General features: G+C 50.0%; 1 protein-coding gene across 4 annotated transcripts in view; it reads left to right on the top strand.

Annotated features, from left to right (window-relative positions):
- Nucleotides 1-5,747: 5,747 nt before the first annotated feature.
- The window catches only part of WNT5A (Wnt family member 5A), a 32,461-nt gene continuing 18,337 nt past the window's right edge, over nucleotides 5,748-19,871 (top strand). The window contains exons 1-6 of one of the 4 annotated variants that reach the window (XM_081245574.1): nucleotides 5,748-5,938; nucleotides 6,614-6,700; nucleotides 6,814-6,931; nucleotides 7,432-7,590; nucleotides 8,448-8,582; nucleotides 18,912-19,045. In XM_081245574.1, coding sequence (XP_081101700.1) covers nucleotides 8,505-8,582; nucleotides 18,912-19,045 — 212 coding nt within the window. In that variant the 5' untranslated portion in view covers nucleotides 5,748-5,938; nucleotides 6,614-6,700; nucleotides 6,814-6,931; nucleotides 7,432-7,590; nucleotides 8,448-8,504. Of the gene's footprint in view, nucleotides 5,939-6,613; nucleotides 6,701-6,813; nucleotides 6,932-7,431; nucleotides 7,591-8,447; nucleotides 8,583-11,575; nucleotides 12,874-16,882; nucleotides 16,903-16,955; nucleotides 17,115-18,911; nucleotides 19,046-19,871 lie in introns of those variants that run through there. The other 3 variants (XM_081245575.1, XM_081245577.1, XM_081245576.1) reach the window with 3 other exon arrangements.

A 19,871-nucleotide genomic window follows, 5' to 3' on the forward strand; every position in this document is an offset into this window, starting at 1 on the left:
GTATTAAACCAATCCATACAAATTCAGGCAAATACAGCTGCAGAAATCTCCTGTAAAAACCAGTCATTTTGTGCTGAGGGCATCTAACTGAATATTAGCACATGGTGGTAACTAACCAATCAGTTTGTGCATTTGATTGGAATTTCAGAAGATAATTGTTTCATTTCCAGGTCTGTCTCTAGCTCACCATTTGACCTTCAACTAATTGTTTAATCTCTCTTGGCTTCAGGTTTTCTATCTTGAAAGTGAGAAGAATAATAACAACCAACTACCTATCTCATCCGGGTATTGAGTGGATTAATGGGGTCATGTTTGTAAGGTCCTGGACAATTCTCAAGAGAGAAAGTTCTACCACTTTTCCGTTTCTGCCTGGTAATATTTTAGAGCCATAAACGGGAAGGGCTGCATTTAATGGGGTCGTTATTACAGACGGATGCCCTCTGCTTCCTTATAACTAAAGAATGGATACCTTTTGAAAGCAGAACTTTTCATTATTATGAAACCTCTGATTCTGTTTTGTTGGTGCAACATTCTGGAGCTCCTGTGATAAACCAAGCGTTCTCCTCTAGCTAAACAGTCCGTGGAGCTCTGAGGAAAGCACCATAGTTTCATGACCACAAGGAATTACCCAGACTATTTCTGCTTCAGTAATACTTAGATTGACTTTTGGGGTCAAACAGACAGGTTGAGTCCTGTCTCTGCCACTTCCTGGCTGGGTGACCCTAAGCAAATCTCTCAACCTCCCTGTGCTTTAAGGCTGTTGGGAGCATGACCTTTATGTAAAATGCTTAACACAATGTCCAGCACATGGTAGGCTCCCAGGAACCATTACCTATGTTAATAGTGTGTGTGACCATAACTGCGTGTATTCTCCAACGCCACAAAGAATTATAATGAGTTCTAGTCCTTGATTAAGCAAAACCTAACTCATCAGAGCTTGTGTTTAACCAGAACCTGGCTCATCATGGCTGTCCAGTAACACTACCCTCATTTTGTGAGCACTTTAGATTTAGGAAAATGGTAAATTAAAAGGAAACAACTCGGTGTCAGGGATTTATGCAAATTCCTATAGTATATATTTTTTTGTCAGTGCTGATCTAGCCCAATCTCCTGACTTTCTGGAGCCGATAACTGCACAGTAGCTCTGAACGGCTGACATTCACTGAGAAGGAACTACATGCCAAGCATTGCGCTAAACACGGTGAATACATTTTCTCATTTAATTGTCACAACAGCCCAGTGAGGTAGGTACTCTTAGTAACTGTCTTACAGAGGGGGAAACTGAGGTTTAGTGAGGCGAAGTTATCCGTCCCTACAGTTATTAGATAGAGGCACCAGATTTCAATCCTTACTCTGACTCCAGGGCCCTGTTCTAACCCAGAGCCATCCAACAGAAAATAACGCAAGCCATGTATGCAATTTTAAATCTGCTAGCAGCTATATTTTTAAAAAAGTTAAAAAGAAGCAGGAGAAATTAATTTCAATGATATATTTTCTTTAATGCAGTATATCCAAAATATTATCATTTCAACATAGTCAATTTAGAAGTTCTTAATGAGATATCTTATAATCTTTTTCTTTTTTCATGCTGAGGCTTTGACATTCAGTTTATATTTGGCACTTACAGCCCATCTGAATTTGGACGAGCCACATTTCCAAGTGCTCAACAGCCACATGTGGTCCGTGACCACTGTACTGGGCGTGTGTAGCTCTCACCCCTGTACCGTCATGCCTGAGTCACTGAAGTCTGTGTCATCCAGACTGTATTTACTGAGGAAGAAACTCAGTAAATTTTCCATTTTTAACAAAGGTAACAAAAAGGTATAGCAGGAGTTTAACATGTTAATTCTTACATTCCCAGTTTGCTAAACAGTTAATTTATCCTCAAAGAATAGCTCTTTCCTAGAACATCCTGCTAGCTGAGCTTTTACTTTGTCAAATTTAATATGTATATTTATACAAGTTGGTATAAATAAAAAACCATTAAATGAATGACTGAATGAATATATTCACTACCATGGAAAAGAAGGCTCTCTTAGGCAGGGAAGGTATGTAAGTACCATATGGGCAAGAACCTTATCTAATTTTTGCCCATCTTTGTAGCCCTGCCTGTAGGAAAGTGCCAGGCACGGAGGAGACTTGCAGCAAGTATTTTTTGGGGAGCAAATTGATGAATCCACATGGAGAAATTAGTTACTTCAAATTTTATTCCTAACGGGCATAGGGAATCTAAGTCCCTTCTTTCTCTCCCCTGAGTATTTGGATTTTAGGGCTCAAAGTAATGAATTTAATTTATTTAAACCATTTATGTTTCCAAATGAAATAGCATCAGAGAGACCACAGAAATCAAGAGTCTACTTTTTTTTGCTGTTTGTTTGTTTTGTTTTGGTCGCACCACGTGGCTTGTGGGATCTTAGTTCCCCTGACCAGGGGCTGAACCCTGGCCCTCGGCAGTGAAAGTGTGGAGTCCTAACCACTGGACCAACGGGGAATTCCCGAGAGTCTACTTTTAAAAGACAATTGTTGACTTCCCCACTGATAGTCCCAAATATGTCAAAGGCAGATGTCCTGTAGATGTTGGCATAGGTCACTGGCTGCACTGTTCGTCACTCAGCCTCAGAGTATTTTGTCTCTGAGAAAAACCCCTCACATACTCTTTTCCTGGCCCAGACCTCACTGCTTATCCTCAAAGTGCTCCCGAGATCCTGGCCTGACTCACATATGGATTCTTCTCCCACTCCACACCATTCATACATTAGTGCTCACCCCCCATGGCTTCTTCCTGCTCTGACAAGATATTCTGTCTCAGGAGAACCTGAGGATGGTCTCAGATCAAATCTCCTTTAGTTTTGAGGGGGCTGGTCCAAACCCCAGCAGGGAACAGGTATCTGCCATTTAACCCTAAACCTGAATTTGCCTTTTTAACTTAAATATTAATTTCCCTAAGACAACCAGACACTGTTGTATTTTCAGAACTCTGAACTGCAAGTGCTAAAGCCCAGTTCAAACTGATTTCACAGAAGAAAGGTAAGGAGGTTAAGGTGGCCCTCAGGCATGGCTGGATCCAAGGGCTTCAACAAGGTCAGAAGGCCAGTGTCCCATTTTTGTTCTCCATTTCTGGGTTCTGCTTACTTCTATATTGCCTTCATTTTCAGCACTCGTTATGTCATGGGATGCTTCCCAACCCCTTACCCAGAAACCACATTTATAGCCAACCAGGGCTCTTGATCTGCAGGATTCATCTTTAGCCTGGCTATGTGCCCTGGGGCAAGTTGCTTCACTACTCCAGACTTAAGTTCCCCTTCTGTAGCATCAGGATAATAAGAGCCTTCAGGTCAGGGTCCATATTATGTACATAAAATGCTTAGCACAGACCTGAGTGAGTGTTTTAAGACAGAAGTGGGGGGAAATTCTATTTTCTATGGGGTAGGTAGTCACGATGGTAGAAAAGAGACTGTTTACAAGTTCTCCCAACCTCAAACCAGTCTCATTCGACAGAGGACAGTGTGCATCTGTTCTCTGAGCCTCCTCTAAGACTTCAGTGCTTGGGAGCCCTGGCAATGACATGGATGTAGAGGGTTTGTCTTCTGATGGCGACCCATTGAGTCAGAGTAAACCCCTCTCTCTTGCTGGACCCCCTTGTGACTCGTAGCCTGGCCAGCCAGCACGAGGAGGGATCCCCAATGTTGAACTTGGTCCTTAAGAGGTCACAGACCCAGCGCCCTCACCCAAGCAGCAGTAACAACCAGGATATGTTTACAAACACATTTGGGGGGCTTCCCTCTCAGCCATACGTTTGAGATTTTATTCTAGAGCCTGTTCGGGTCTAGTGCTTAGTGTAAGTGCTCAGTAATTACCTGTTTTCTAAAATGAACAAACCAACATGATAACATGACCTGGCACATACAATACTTATGTGATGAATGTATGAATGAATGAATGCATCATAAAGCTTGTTAAATGAATAGTTGATGATCTACAGTAGATGAGCCATAAATATTGGCTGAATGAGCAAAGAATGAATGAATGAATGAAAGAATGAATGAATGGCCTGTCAGTCATGTCCACGGCTACTACTTTCCATATAAGCTGATCTTTGATTTATTTTCTGTAGCTGTAATTCAGTCCCAACAAACTGACCCTCTAAATTTATGACTTGTTTTTATTTCCTGTTGTTGAATTTTGAAATAGATGATGCCGTCACATGGATTGAATTCCGTTTTCAAATAGAAAGAGGTATATTCAAACATCCTTGAATTGAGCATGCAGAATGAGGGAGGCATGGTGCTTACGTACCCACTAATCTCTGTTATGACATGTCTGCATGACTGAGAGTATCATGCTCCTGGGTTGAGGAAAGGAGGGTTGTCCACAAAAGACACATGAGTGGAGCCATCATGTTCCTGTATATACTCGGTAGATATATGTACGGGCTGGAATAGGTAAATGTAATCCTTTGCCATTATTCATTTCACTTTCCTGAATTCTGTGCTATTTCCAAGGAGTAACTGCTTTTCTTCTGGGTTAAGTAGAAATCTTTGCTTAAGTCAAAACCACTTACTTTAAATACATTCAGAGACACCGGGATCTTTTGCCCTAGGAGTGTTTCTCATGTTTTTCAAAGTCAGTGAATTGTCACTTGACCTTAATGGACACTTATAGATCACTGAATTAAGGATTAAACTAAGCGGAGAAAAGAAGCTTTTATCCAAAATTCTCTGATTTATTGAGACAGATTTGGGAAGTCATAACAGTGTCACTTAATTGAGCATTGATGATTATAGTGCCAATGTATACAAAATTAAAAGGACTTGGGATTTAATTCTGCTGTGTGGAATTATTTGTGGTCCCTTTTAAGGAGGTCGAGAATATTTGCACAGAAGAGAAAAATCTTGTGAGAGTCACTCCAGTTAAAATTCAGTAAGATGTGTAATTGCTATTGTAAGTCAGAATGTTCTTGAAAAGTTAAAAAAAAAAATGCCTCAGCTTCCTAGATATTTTGTGCACAGGTTGGTATCAGGACTTCCAAATAAGTGACTAAATGGTGAAATGCTGTCCCTTTCATTTAGATACGTTACTATGATGTATCTCTCTTGCTGAAAAATTTTCTCCATCATTGGTTTGAAGTTAAAAATTGTGTCACATAGCTGAAAATAACAAGAAGAGATGTTCATATTCTTATGTAGTCGTGAGATGCCAGGATGCACTTTTCTTCTTCAGGCAAAATCCATTTTTAACACTCATCCTCCAGGTAGGCTTTCCAGGTGGTCATGAAAGGAAACTTGTTCATTGCTTCTTATCTGGAAAGGATAGATTTGATCTATATTGGAATCTTCTTAGAGCCGAATCTGCACATTATCCAGCCCCTTTCTAATGAGATTGTGTTCTGCCAACCAGTTTCACTGCATACCTAAGTTGGAAAATTTTAAAACATATTACACTTTTCTAGATTTTTCTTCCAGAGAAAGGAACTTAGCTGAAGAATTTGAAAACCTTCTCTTACATACCCAGAAGTTTGGCCGGGTAATGGGTTGTTTGGGAACAAAAGTAATTACCGAGTGTAGCCAAATCAGATTTGCAAATCCTAATACACAGATTTAGGCACGTGATATTGAAATTTGTGACCAGTAAATAAATAAGACAAAATAAAAGTCCAGCATTTTCTCCTGTCTCTCAGGAGAGACTAATAAATGGACTTGGGTTCCCCTGCAAATAGTTAACCTATGTTCTCCTAAACCCAGCATCTAGAGGCCCAGTGGCCCACATACAATATGGAATGGGCAACAAGACTGACCATGCCAGCTGCCTTTTAAAAGAAAACGCCAGTTAAGAAAAAAATCGCCTTTCCGAAGAAATAGTACGGCAAAAGGGGGAGTAATGGAACACCATCTTCCTTCAGAAGAAAACTATTTCTCTTATCAGACTCCTTCCACTTAAGGTAAGCCTTGTGTGGGAGAGACCAGGGGGAAAGGTGGGGGCACATTTGGGGAACCAGGGAGACATTAAAAAATAGTTTTGCCTTTATTTGTAGGTAAAGTATCTATAAAGTATACTGGTTAAGCTCCTGATTTTAGAGTCAGATTACCAAGGTTCAAACCCTTGCTGAGCAGTTATGTGGCTATGGGCATGACCATTCATTCATTCATTCATTCATTCATTCTGAGCGTTTCCTCTGGGACGGACACTGGAGGTTACAGCTCTGAACAAGGTAGATGAGACCCCTGCCTTCCTGGAGCTTACATTCTAGTGAGGGGAAACAGAAAACAAAGAAATATGCATGCCGATGAAATGAGCTCATTTTAGACCAGGATGGAAGAAGAAAATCATTCAGAGAACCACCGGCAGGGGGAGCAGGAGGTCCCTTAGGTTCCGATGTATACACTGAGGTGGTGGCCTGAATGAAGTGAGGGTGCCCAGGTTGGGGGAACAGCTTTCCAGGCACGGGGAACAGCAACCGCAAAGGATGCATTACGATGTGGCTGCCAGGCAGGTCAACTTGTTTAGACTTTATCTGGTAAAGTAGGGAGTGCGTGCAAGACTTTGAGCAGGGGAGTGATATGATCTGAGCTGCACTGGGGAGGGCGAGCCCTCATGTCCTCTTCTCTCGCGTCAGGGATAACACAGGAGGAGCACCAGGCTGAGCCCTTCTCAGAGAACAGGGAATTCAGAGGACATTGTCCAGACGAGGTCAGAACTCAAGGTGAGTTGCTGAGTAGGGATGCTTTGATTGCTGCTGGTGCTGGTGGAATGGGGGCAGGGGAGTCATGGCTTCATGGCACGCCAGTGAATGAAATAAGGACAAATCTTTGACAGATCCATCAAACTGAACTGGTCTTGAATCAGACTTTCCTGGTGTGGCTTATTCTGGTGGTTTTTGTGTTTGGGGCTTAGTGGAGTGAATCAGAAGCTTTCAGGAAAAGACTCCACTAAGGTAAGCCTCATGTGGGAGAGGCCAAGGGGAAAAGTGTGGGTACATTTGTGGAATCAGGGAGATACCTTTAAAAAAGTGGTTTTCTCTTTATTTATAGGTAAAGTATGGTGGTTAAGCCTCTGTTATTTAGATTCAGATTACCAGGGTTCAGACTCTTGGGTTTGAATACGAGAACAGCTTGGGTTTATAGAAATTGTGAACTCTTTGAACCCTTTTTTTCCTCTGTATCATGCGGATAAAAACAGGATCTACCCCATGAAGTATTAAGGATGAAACAAAGCAATGAATTTAAAGAGTTCAGACAGGAGCTGGTATCTGGCACATAATAAGAGCTCAATAAATGTTACCAGCAATCATGACTATTATTCATTACTCATTATTATCTCAGCACTTACCAGCCTCATCCTTATTGAATTCTACTGTGCAGACCCGGCGGATCATGTATAATTGCCTACCATATTTCTCTCCTCTTCCCACACCTCCGCCCCTACCCTCCTCAGGCAACTCATTTGTCTCAGGATTTTCCCCAGAGACCCAGGGACAGATATTCCTCATGTTGAAATCACTACAGCAGTCTTCTCCATGGGCAGAGGCTGGACCGAGGCCTTTTGTACATTATCTCAATTGTTGGAGCATCCCTAATACGTTCCATTTTACAGGTGAGGAGATTGGGGCTCAGAAGGGAAAGTGACCCCTGTAGGGTTCCTTGGTCAGCAGGAGGCAGAGTGGAGATTCAGACTTAGGTCTGTTTGACCTCGATATCCCTTAAAACTCAAAAAAACAAAGCACCCATTCAGACCCCCCCACCCCCCCCCACACACACACACAAAAAGCACCATTGACTATAAAAATAAAGAGGGCTCTAAGTTAGGAGAGCACCGTGATTAGGCCAGTGCTAGGAGAGCCTGAGGTTCTCAAAGAGACTCCTTGAGTCTGCCCAGTGTCCAAAATTGTCCTCTAACCTCAAAGGAGCCTCTGTCCCTTCCTCCCCACCAGGCCGGTGGCCAGTGGCAACACAATGTGATGGTATTACTTTGACTGTGGCCATGCGGTGGTGAGGAAGCCCTGACCCCCTTCCGGCCTCTTTGTCCTGTTTAGTGCTCCATCTGTGGGCCCCTTGCCAGCAGCCCGGCTGGTCTTGACTCTGAGGTGGAGGAGTAAACATCTTGGAAATCTTTATTAGTTTATTTCAGAAGATGGAGCCTGTTTGTCCCTGGGGCCCATCCCTCTTTTATGACCTCCAGCCCTTCTTGACAAATTCTAGTGACCAGAGAGAAAACCGCTTTCTACAGCGGATCATTAAAACACCACCATAAACCTAGGGCCATAAAATATTATTTGCTGGGTATAAAAGGGGGGTAGATTTTCCCAGAATGACAACCCAGGCCCTGCTTTCTCCCACTGAGAAAGGCGGCACAGGGATGCGATCGTTCATAAATTCCTTATCTTGCACTCTGTTTTGTGAAATAACCCTGTTGGGAGAGCAGCCAAAGATATTGATTTATTTGTTCCACAGACTCAAAAGCATTTTCAATGAGTGGAGTATGGCGGTGCCTTGCCAGTGTGTCTGCAGATGACTCAATCTGTGTGCACACACCCAAATGCACACACGGTTTTGCAAAGGGAAACCATGGAGTTCCACAACTTGGAGGTAGGTTAAACAAGAATATTTGAAGGTGGAGGTGAAGAGGCATCCATTTGCCTCCTTCCAACTGTCTGCTCCTCTCCCAGCCAAATTAACCAGCACCCATGGTGGGACTGGTTCTTACAACTGAGCCTGACTTTCCAGAGCAGAACCTGATTGAAGGTTCTCAGTGGATTTCACAGTTGGTTTCCCTTGACTTTTTCCCCTGGAAAGAATTTCTTCATCCATTCATGCATTCATTTGGTCATTCAACAAATACTGTTGAGCACTTACCAAGTGCCAGGCACGGTTCTGAGCACTGGAGTTACAGCCGTGAAAAACACTGTCATAGAGGTTATTGCATCCTCGTAGGGTATAATCTCAGCACACCCAATATTAACTCCATCAGATAAAATTCACAATCCTTTATCTGAACTCCTTGAGGATAGACTGGTTTGTTGGAAATTTTGGAATCTTTTTTGAAAGATAAAATGGGGCATATGATTATTTAGTTTGCAAATAGCCCCAGTGAGGTCTGGGGAAGTACCTGGTAACCCAACACCGTTCATATTTCATCTGTGAAGAGTATGAACATTCACTCCAACTGGGATAAATTAAGACTATAAATGATCTTGTCATGGGAGTTACAGCTTTGCCACCAAAGGAGCTTAAAAACCTGTTTTCAGAGCTGCTTTTTGTAGGGTAGCAGTTATTGAGTGCCCAGTGCGTGCCTGACCCCTGCTAAGTTCTCCAGAAGCATCACTGTTCATTCTCACTGCACCCCTGATTTTCAAGGTCATCTGTTTCATTTTCACTGCTCTCCTACCAGGTAGGTCATCATATTTCTGTTTTTCTTTGTTGTGTGGCGAGGTCATTATATTTCTCTGGTTTTTGTTTGTTTGTATTGTAACAAAATCAATATTTTTGTTGTCATATGTGTGTGTTTAAGAGGATTCTGAGAGGCTAAATGACCTGTCTAAGGTTTCACAGCTGGAAAGAGGCAGATTTGGGACTGGAACTCCAGACTGCAGAGTTTACAGTCAACCATAACCTAGCACCAGTTCCCACTAGAGGAAAGACAGCAAAGCAGGAAATAAAACTCTTGGGGCTATGTCTACACACACTAACAAAGGCAATTAGAGAGAAGCAGGCAATTATTCAGATAATTCAGAATATAACTTTTTTTTAAAAGGTTTGTGGTTAGGTAGCTAGTGTTTCTGGAGCAAATTCTCAGAATAGGATCTTACAAGCATCTACCTCCAGCACTCAGGTGCTCCCCACGTGGGGGGCTTCAGCTCAGCACCCTTTGGGAACTCTATTCTTAGTCAGCTTACTTCCTGACACTTATCAGAGCCTCCGTGGGTGAACTGGTTCCGAAGCCATGCTGCGGGGCATTGCTGGGGTGCCAGCCCAGGAGGAGGGTGTGTTCCCCACAGCTGGGAGAATCCAGGCTGCAGCCGCTGGGCCAGAGAGCTGGAGGGAGGGAACTGCGGAGGGACACTGACTGCCCAGGGGCAGTTTGCCAGGAGGGGACCCTTCTTTGTTTAGACCCTCCTTCCCATGGGCAGATCTAAGGCTAGATTAGAAATTGGAAAATAGCCACTCTGTGGTCAAGGCCTAGAGAATGTGAAGGGAGAGGTGATTCAGGTGAATGGGAGATGTCCCAAGGGCATCTATGATACAGTTGGGTTCCCCCTTCTTAAGTCTGCAGGCGCCCCTGGTGAAAGAAATCGTCCCCGGAGGAAGCCAGGGCTTCTCTTGCAGTTTGTGGGAAGCCCACACTGCCATTTTGGTGTGCCCAGCAAAGGCCAGGACCCTGGAGGGGTACAGGCAGCTGGGACAAGTAATGGTCAGGAAGGGACTTGCAAAGGGTGGGGCAGCATCGCCCTGGGGTGGTCAGCCAGAGATGGGAGTGGGGGATGGGAAGAACAAAACAGCCACTGCCCCAAGTACCCAGGCTAAGGGTTTTGTGCTTTAAGGTCAAGGGCATGCCAGATGTATGGCAGAAATTGAATCGTGTGTGTGTATGTGTGTGTGTGTATGTGTGTGTGTGTCTTCCACCTTGGGTTGAGGATGGGGAGGGCTGAGAACAAGAACTGCACTCCAATGTGAACCACTGTTTGTGGGTGGTGCCTCTGGCGTGCGGGAGGTAGGGGTCACACGTCCACCAACCCCGCCCAATCGGGGTCCCCAAAACCACAAGTGTCTGGAAGTGCCTGGAAGTTGCAGTGCCCCGCAGAACCTAGTTTTGCCGAACTTCCCAGCCTTTTCACCTGAGGGGACCAGCCGAGATCCAACCCGGCAGGATCACCGGTCGCTTCTGGATGCGTTGGGTCGCAGCCAGATGCTCAATCGCGCACCCCAGTACCCAAATCTACTACACTGGGGGCGGTGCAGGATGTGTGCGCCTATCCTCTTCTCCAGCCCCCGAGCTTAGGGACCCTCCCCCAAGGTTAAGAATGGGAAGGGGGTCCTCCTAGAGATTCCGTGCCATGGCGACAGCGCCCCGTGCAGCCGCAGTGCGAGCGGCCTTGGACAGGTGAGCCAAGGGGTCCAGGCTGAAGTTGGGGTTCAGCTTCCACTGGGTAGGCCGTTTTGGAAGGAGAGCAGAGGGCCGGGCGGCGGTCAGGCAGCGGCTGCGGAGTGGACCTCTCTCTTTCAGCAGATGCCTGGGGGATGGGGAGCCAAAAGCAGGGGGCTCGAGCAGGGAGTGTATCCCGCCCCCCTGCACCCCAGCTCGTGGTACGGCTTTAAAACCCTGCAGAGTTTGTCATAGGTCGGCCTCAGCACGCATGCGCAAAGGCAAAGTATAGTTTTTTTCTGTCTCCCCTCCCCTCCCCCCCTTTCCAGCAGCCTTTGGTTCTGCAACTTAAAAAAAAAAATTTTTTTTTTTTTTCTCTTAGAACACCAGGGTAAAGAGGAGTCCGGAGAGAGTGAGGGAGAGAGGGAGGCAGTTGGCCAGGAGGGCCGGGGGGTGGGTGGGGGGGACGTGGTCCCTGCGGTCGGTCAGTCTGTCTGTGGGGCGCAGGATCGCGTGGAAGGCTGCTGCAAGCTCCGAGGCGCCGCCTCCGCCGCCCGGAGTCCGGTTCCGTGCGGCCGCTGCCGAGCGAGCTCCTCCCGCCGCCGCCGTGCCCCGACCGCCCGCCGCCCGCCTGCTCACTCTCCCGCCCCTCCGTCCCGGCGCCAAACGAGGAGGTGGGGAGCCACGCCGGCCATGGACCGCCGGAGCTGAACTGCCGCCGCGGAGTCCCTCGCCCTCGCCCCTCTCTAGCCCCACGGCCGCGGTGCCCGCGCGCCTCTTCGCCCTGGAAAGGCGGGGAAAAGAGGGGGATTAACCAGAAGAGGGAAAGAAGGGGGTTGGGAGGAGGGAGCCAGTGTCTCCCCTGGGGCAGTCGCGCATCGTCCCCGAACCCACTGGAGGCAGAACTTTCGGGGACAACTTTTACCCAGTTTGCTCCCCCTTTTTGCCAAACCCTAAAATGAAAGGACAAAAGTTGGCGCTGACTCTTGCAGCTCGGATGGCGACTTCTGCATTTTCAGCGGCATCTCCCGGAGAAAAACCCATGCGCGCCTGATTGTTCTGTGGCCCCCAAGCTGCAGTGCGTGTGGGTGTGTGTGTGTTTGGGTGTGTGTCTGTGTGTGTACACAGACGTCCACACACTCACTCGCGGCCGCAGGATCAGCGCCTGGAAGCAGACGTTTCGGCCGCAGACTTAAGAGAGGAGGAGCTGGAGATCAGGAGGCGTGAGCCGCCAGGAGTCTGCAGAATCCGTGGTGTGAATGAACTGGGGGCACCTGGGCGCACGGATCGCCTCCCCCACCCCCCCGCCCCGGGCCAGAGTTGAGTTGTGGGGCATTTTTTTCACCCTCTTGTGAAGAATTTTTTTTATTTGTTGTAAAGTCTTTTGCACAATCACGCCCACATTTGGGGTTGGAAAGCCCTAATTACCGCCGTCGCTGATGGACGTTGGAGAGGGAGCGCCTCGCCGCGAAACAGTCGCCTGCGCGCCCTCGCCGGACCCGCGGCTCCCTTGTTGCGCGCCGGCCGGGCCCTGTTCCTGCTGCCGGCAGGCGGACTTCGGCGCCCCTCGGTTCACGGACGTATCCCAGCGCTGCTCCGGCTCAGGCACCCAGACTCGGACGCCAGTGACCGCTTGGGCTCCGATCCCCTGAGCCTGCCCGACGCGCCCTGGAGGAGCACGCAGCTCTGCGCCGGATCGTCCCTCCGGGCTTAACCCGGCCGCTCCGCTCAGATTCTTCGGCTGCCCTCGGTCTTGCGGCGACTTCCTCCCCGCGCCCCCTCCCCCTCGCAATGAAGGTAGGTGTTCTGCGCTCCGCCGACGCTCGCCACTTTTTTTTCTTTTGGAAGTTAACTAAATATCCCGCCGCCCCCCCACCTATTCCTATCCCTCCCCCTATTTCTCCTACCGCCTGGAGAGGCTAGAACTCCCGCGTAGCTGGCAGGGACCCCTACCCTTTCCCTGCCGCGCTACCCCCCCCCACACACACCAGCCCCGCGCACTGCCTCGGCCTCCCAGGAGACCTGGTCCCACCAAACGTTCTGCAAACTTTTTAGACTTTGGAGAGAAAGTGGGGAAGAGACAAGACAGAAACACAGCGGTTCACGGATGACTTTCCTTTTGCCCTGAGAAATGCGAGTGTAATTTACTTTGTATATTTCAGTAACAGCATAATGATTTAATTCAACAAATATTTACCAAGCGCGGGCACCGAGAAGGTGTGTAGCCAGGGCTCGGGAAGGGGACTCCTTGGTTGAGAGACCGTGAAGCTGGACTAGGGGCCGACTGTGCCGAGCAGCGCACCTCTCGCCCTCTGCAGCCAGAGGCCAGGTTGCAAGCTCAACGCAGCCGGGGACCCAAGCGCAGCAGGCCCTGTGCCTTTAAGAGTTCATGGCAGGGGGCCAGCGTGCACCCTGGCTCGGGGAACGGGGTCGCGTTATTAGCATTATTAGTTGCCACTGGGTGAGCTCCGCAGTTTGCAGCAGTGATGGGGGCGTGGGGAGGGCTGGCAGTGGTGGCTGTAATCCTGTCCGCTGGGAGAGCGCGCCCCGGCCCCCTGCGCGGAATCTGCCTTGTCCTTTAGAAGCATTTGGGCCTCCGCGTTGGGAGAGCGGGCGGGGGGCAGTTTGTGAACTCTTGTTTGTTTTAATTGTCAGTTGTATGTTAAAGCCGAGTCACACACTCTGAGGGTCACCGAGAGTTCACTTTTACAGAAAGTTAACGTTTCTTCCTGCAGTATAACTTGCTATTTTCCAACAACTTTTCCTCTCTGTCCTCCAAGCTTCGATCCTTATTTTCATTTTTCTTGATCTCTCCCCTTTTCAGTTTTCTAGAAAATAAGCTTGGAATTGTAATTAAGATGTTTCCTAAAGCAAACAAGCCTCCCCCCACCAAAAAAAAAACCACCCGTTTTTAAACCCCCCAAACTTGGAGACCCTGTGGCCTTGTTTTACTTTCCAATCGCAGCCTGGCATCGGGGCCCCTTCTCCTCCCTCGTCTTTCTTTAAATGGACAGCTTACTGTGTGGAAGTCACTTGGAGCCAGCGGTGGGATGGCACCTCTTCAACCCCTGCCCTCCCGCCGGCGTTCACGGCTGCTCCAGCCAGATGCGGAGATTTTGTTTCTAGACAGCCTCTGCCAGGGGAGTTCCGAGGGGCCAAAGCTGAAAGAAAGCGCGCAAGCGATGGGAGGCAGTGGAAATTGTGTGTCCGAGTGTGTGGATCTGTTCCCTGCGTGTTTTGGGGCGGAGTAGCAGGTCAGTTGTTCTCGGGTCTTGGATATACTAGCCTTACTTAGCCAGGCCCGTCTCCACAAAGGAAGACCCTACCCAGGAGGCCCAGCCAAAGAGTCCCTTGCTTTTCCCTCCGCTCAGCGGAGCTCCCCGGTTAGCACGGTGCGCCAGAGCTCAGCTAGTCCTGAAGCCTTTTTCTTCCTCGCTGTGCGGTACCGGCTGCCCCCTGTTGGCTGCCTTGAGGTAGGACGTCTTGGAGTCTGTTCCTTGGGCTGGCGGGCAGCTGCTCGCCTCTTCCTCCCACCTCTGGCTCTGCAAGCGCATCCCTTCAGATCACCAGGTCCCACTCTCCCAGGAGGGGCCCTCGGAAGCCCCCAGAGGCCAAGCTGCACTGCGCGGCTGCGTTAATAAGGAAGGGGCCAAGGGTCCGACCCAGCAAATGGGGCTCGGGCAAGTGGGAGAAGGATTGGTACCCCTTCTCCAGGGCATAGCGAGGAACAGGAGCATCACCCTAGGAAGTCTCCGGTCTGGCCTTGGCGCTCTCACCAGTTTTCCCTGTGGTCGAGGACAAGTGGTGCTTTCTCTCCCTCTCGGCCTGTTTCTTGTCATTTAAAAAATGGAGTTGAAACTGCCTCTGAAGAGTGGGGGTTGAAGTGTTCTTTAATTTTCTTTCTCCTTCTGCCGACAAGCAGCTTTTCTGGACAGAGTTGAGAGCCTGTGCCTAGAGAGAGCTAGACATCTTGTGTGGGAAGGTGGAAGTGGCATCTGTGTGTGTGTGAGAGAGAGAGAGAGACAGACAGACAGAGACAGAGAGAGAGTTGTCTTGCAGTCTGGAGAGCCTTGTCCGGGGATGGATGAGGTGAGGCAGGGAACAGAACTAGACTTGGCCACCGTTCTTCCCTTGGATATGCCCTGTTACCGGACCTGCTGTCGGTTCTGAGTCAGGGCAATCAGAGGCTGCACACCTTCCTTGCACTGATTTGGGCTCAAGGAGCTCCCTCCTCCACCTCCTCTCTCCGCTCCACACGACCCCCGCCCCCCCAGCACTCAACGCCGTGGACACTTCCCGAGGCACGCTTGGCGGAGCCCTGGCTCCTTGTCTGCTCCCCCAAAGCGGACCTCCTTTCAGCCCATCATCCCCTCCTGCTTCTCTCGGCAGCATTCCCCTGGGCAGGACGCCCCAATTTTGTGGCTGCCACTGAGTTTTCTCCTGCAATTTTCTCCGTCTCTTTCCTTGCTTTTGGGCGAGATCGCAGGTGGGGGGGGAAACAAAATTTATCCCGCACTAAGAGCTGGGATTCTTGGGGTTTCCTGTGCTTTTCGCCACCGCGAGCCCAGGTCAATCTAATTTCTTCCTCCCAGTTTCTCCATCATTTCCGCTCCCGGAGACTGGGGGTGGGAGCTGAGGATGGAGGTGGCAGGGGATGCCCAGATCAAGTGAGATAGCGCCGTCGGCCGAGGGTCCAGAATCTTCGCCCTCTCTCCGGGGAATTTCGTTTTAGGGGCCTCCGGCCTCGGACTCGGGTGCCTCGCGAATTTGCGCGTGCGTTCCGAAGCTTTCTGCTGCCCCAAACGTCCTCCAAACTAGTGTGACGGATTCCTCTCTCTCTCTCTCCCTCCCTCCCTCCCTCTCCCTCCCTCCTTCTCTCTCTCTCTCTCTCTCTTTCTTTCTCTCTCTCTCGCCCTCATCACTCCCGGCCTCCACGGCAGTTGATAAAGAAGGGTTAGGGACACTTTTAATCCAGTGCGAAGGCTTTGGAGGAGAGACAGAAAAAGCAGACTGCGTGGATCTGTTCTGAGGCTGGAAACAAGGGCGTGCGAACGAACGCCCTACCCCCACCTCACCCCTCCCTTGTGCTTGAACCTCTCAAATGCCCACAACCCTCCTACTTGTCGCACACTAGGAACAGATTCCAAGGATCCTTACAAAGTCGGTTTCCTTGGGCCCTGAAATTGTTCACAAACTTTTAGTCCGTTCTTTGGTAAACTCAGCTTCTGCCCAGAACTTTTGTTTTACCCTCGGTGTTACAGTCTCCGGAAAGGTCTTATTTCGTACTCTTCGGATCAGATCTCTTGGTAAACAGGCAGGGACGTTCACCCTACAGAGTAGATGTATTAGTGAGTTTGCTGTGGGTTCCTTCAGTCTTTCAAACTTGTGGGGCCTTTTGTGGGTTGCGCGGGGATTGGAGCGGGAAGAGGGCCAAGGTGTTTCCGGCCAAGCGCGCGGGGTTAAGTGGAGACGCGACTCGCGGGGCTCTCCTGCCGGATCCCCTTTGGGACACCTCCGGCCTACCCCCAGCCTGGAGCTTAGAGACCCGAGTCGCAGAAACCAAATGGCCCGCTCCCAGTTGGCCCCCATTCTGTGAACGAGTGGACTCGCCCCGGGGTCTTCGGGCCGAGAGTGGGTTCGGTTTGTGTGGCTTCGCCTCTAACAAAGAGATCTGCAGTAATCCGCCGAATCTGTTATCAATTTCTCCACTGCCCGCTCCCCGCCCCACGCGCCCCGCCCGTCGGGAAGCTCGGAAAGTGCGCGCGGCCCGCAGCGATCTCTGCCGCCGCCTCGGAAGCACGTCGGAGCGTGTGTGTCTGTGGACGAGTGAGTGTGTGACTGTGCGTGAGTGTGTGTATGAATGTGTGCGCGCTCGGTCCTGGCCGCCGCTAGGGAGAGGAGACTTCGCAGCCTGGGCCGCGCGCGAAGGCAGCCCTCGCAACCAACCCCCACCCCCTCCCCTGGAGGAAACTTGACACTTCGGGCGGGGGTGGGGAGGAAGACGGAGCCTTCTCTCTGCTGGGCTGGGGAAACCCCAGGTTTCTATTCTCCGGGATGCTCCCCGGGCTTTGCGGCGTTTTAGGGACGAGTGGGACACAGGCTCGGAGCCCTGGGTAGCGGGCACTGGGACCACATACGCATTTCCTGTCGAGGAGCCCCAACGAGTCTGGGCCAAAAGGGCGGCTGGCAGGGAAAAGCTGTGGCGCGCTCCCGAGCCCCTGCGCGTTTCCACGGCTGCCTAGGTTCCCTCAATCTCTTTTCCGGCGCAGGTTCCAGGCCAGGCCCTTCTGCCGCCTGGAGGAGGCTCACCTTCCCTTTTCAGAGGAAGGGGCTCCCTCGGGGGTTGCGGGTGGCGCAGCGCAGCCGGGTTACTCTTATCAGAGATGTAAAGGGGATTTTGGAAACCCGCTCCTCCCACCCGCACCCGCCACCGCCTCGCTCCGCCGCCGCCTACAGGTGGAGAAGTCACCAGTGGGGAGGACGGCAGCGGAAGCTTCCAAGGCCGGCCCCTGCCCCCGAAATTCTTCACGACGCGAACCTTCGCCGACAAGGGCCCCGGCGCCCTGGAATCCAGGGACTCAGCTGAGGCGCGGGAGCATCTCTGGCCCCGCCGGCGGAGGCTCACTCGCACCGGCTCTGGCCTCGCCTTGCACCCTCACCTTTCGGGACTGACTCAACCAAGTCTGAATTGGACTGGAGGGTGGGGTAGCGGTGTTCCAGGACCAGGCTCACGGTGTCGCGATAGAGAGATGGTCAACTCCAGACCGGGACCAAGGGAAACTGGAGTCCCCCTTGGCTTCCTTTCCCCTTTCTCCGTGGCAGCTGTCAGGAGTGGCGATCGGAGGGGGGCGGTAGGGGGAGTGAGAAAATCAGAATTTGGGGGAGGGTTGCGGGGAGGGCCGAGAAAGGATCCCGTCTCTCGGGACAGCGGGACCCAGACCTCCTTCTTTCCTCTGGGGTATATCCCTTCTCTGGGGTACACTGAGTCCAAGGAGGAGGCCGAAGGCAGGGGAGAGGGCATTGTTTTCCGGTTTCCTTGGTTGGGAGAGCAGCTCGCTCTCCCCGTTATCCCCTGTGCCCCCCCACCCCAATCTCCTTCTCCCCACTCCAGTCTGGCTGAAGAGCGTTCTAAGGAAACCCGGACTGCCCTTCCCCCTCTGGAAGTGGCTGGCCCCAAAGCGGGCCGTAAACTGATTATGAAACAGACGATGTTAATTCGGAGCCGCATTTCCCAGCTGGGCACTCGCGCGCGCGCCGCTCCCGGGGGCCTCGCCCCCCACCCTTGCCCTTCCCCCCCGCGTGCTGCCCCCACCCCCAACCCCTGCGCCGGCCACTCCGCCTCCTCCGCAGCCGCCGGCGGCGTGCTCCTCTCGCCTTTGCGCTCCTCTCGTCCATGGAATTAATTCCGGCTCCACTTGTTGCTCTGCCCAGGTCGGGGAGCGGACGAGGGTGGCAGCGGGTTCCTGAGTGAATTCCCGAGGAGGGACTCAGCGCAGCGCGAACTAGAGGGGAGCGAGGGGGTGCGGGACGCGAGCAAGCAGGAAGGAGGCAGCGCCTGGCACCGGGGTTTTGACTCAACAGCATTGAGACATGTTTGTAATCGCTGGCGTGCCCCGCGCGCAGGATCCCAGCGAAATCAGATTTCCTGGTGAGGTTGCGTGGGTGGATTAATTTGGAAAAAGAAACTGCCTATATCTTGCCATCAAAAAACGGAGGAGAAGCGCAGTCAATCAACAGTAAACTTAAGAGACCCCGGATGCTTCCGTTGTTTAAACTTGTATGCTTGAAAATTATCTGAGAGGCAATAAACATCTGCTCCTTTCTTCCCTCTCCAGAAGTCGATTGGAATATTAAGCCCAGGAGTTGCTTTGGGGACGGCTGGAAGGGCAATGTCTTCCAAGTTCTTCCTAATGGCTTTGGCCATATTTATCTCCTTTGCCCAGGTCGTAATAGAAGGCAATTCTTGGTGGTAAGTTTTTCTATGTGCATACTCTTTCATTTAAAGATTCGTTTGTATAATGCTGCAATATTTAAAGCTGAGTCGTGAGGTTGGGTGCATTTATCTAATACATATATCTTACATAGGTGTATATATATACATATATATGTATCTTTAAATCAAAAAATTTTTAATTTGCTAATACTTTGAAGCTTATCTTTAGTTACATAGGGAATCAGAACCTATAAATTCAGACCTTTTTCTATGAGGTCCTTGTTCAGAGGTATGCTTTGTAGTACATCATGCAATAAAGGGGAACCGAAATTCACTTCTCTAATAATTGTAAGCCTATCTGTAAAATTTACTTTTTGCCACCTCTAGGTAGTAAAAGTGAGTTCCAACGTTCATTTTCTGTCACTTGAGGTTATTAACCTTCAGGGTCTGAGGTAGGCGGGGTTGTAGGAAGACAGATAAACTCCAAGTGGGTATTTGGGGCTTGAAATTTGATCAAAAGGAGGTTAACTTGAAGTAGTCAAATGTCCCTAAATGAGCGTTTCCTGCCGGTAGGGGCCTTGACGATAGACTGCAGTATATCCAGGGGATTATTTTTGACGGCGTTCTGGATATTTTTTCGCTGTAAATGAACAGCATTTTTCTGACTGTCAAACACGACTTCTGTTCACTGGATACCCTGTCTTGGGTCTTTCACAATCACATAAGGAGCCCTTTTAAAATGCCCGGAACGGGCTGAATTTTTCTTCGGTAGGACAAGTCTTCTTCAGTACACTTGTCCTCCTGGTCAAAAGGAACTGCTCTCATCTCCTACCCGTGTCTGATTGTGTCACGTTCGGCATTC

Source organism: Mesoplodon bidens, assembly GCF_964165515.1.
Source record: "Mesoplodon bidens genome assembly, chromosome: 10".
Taxonomy (NCBI): Eukaryota; Metazoa; Chordata; class Mammalia; order Artiodactyla; family Ziphiidae; genus Mesoplodon; species Mesoplodon bidens.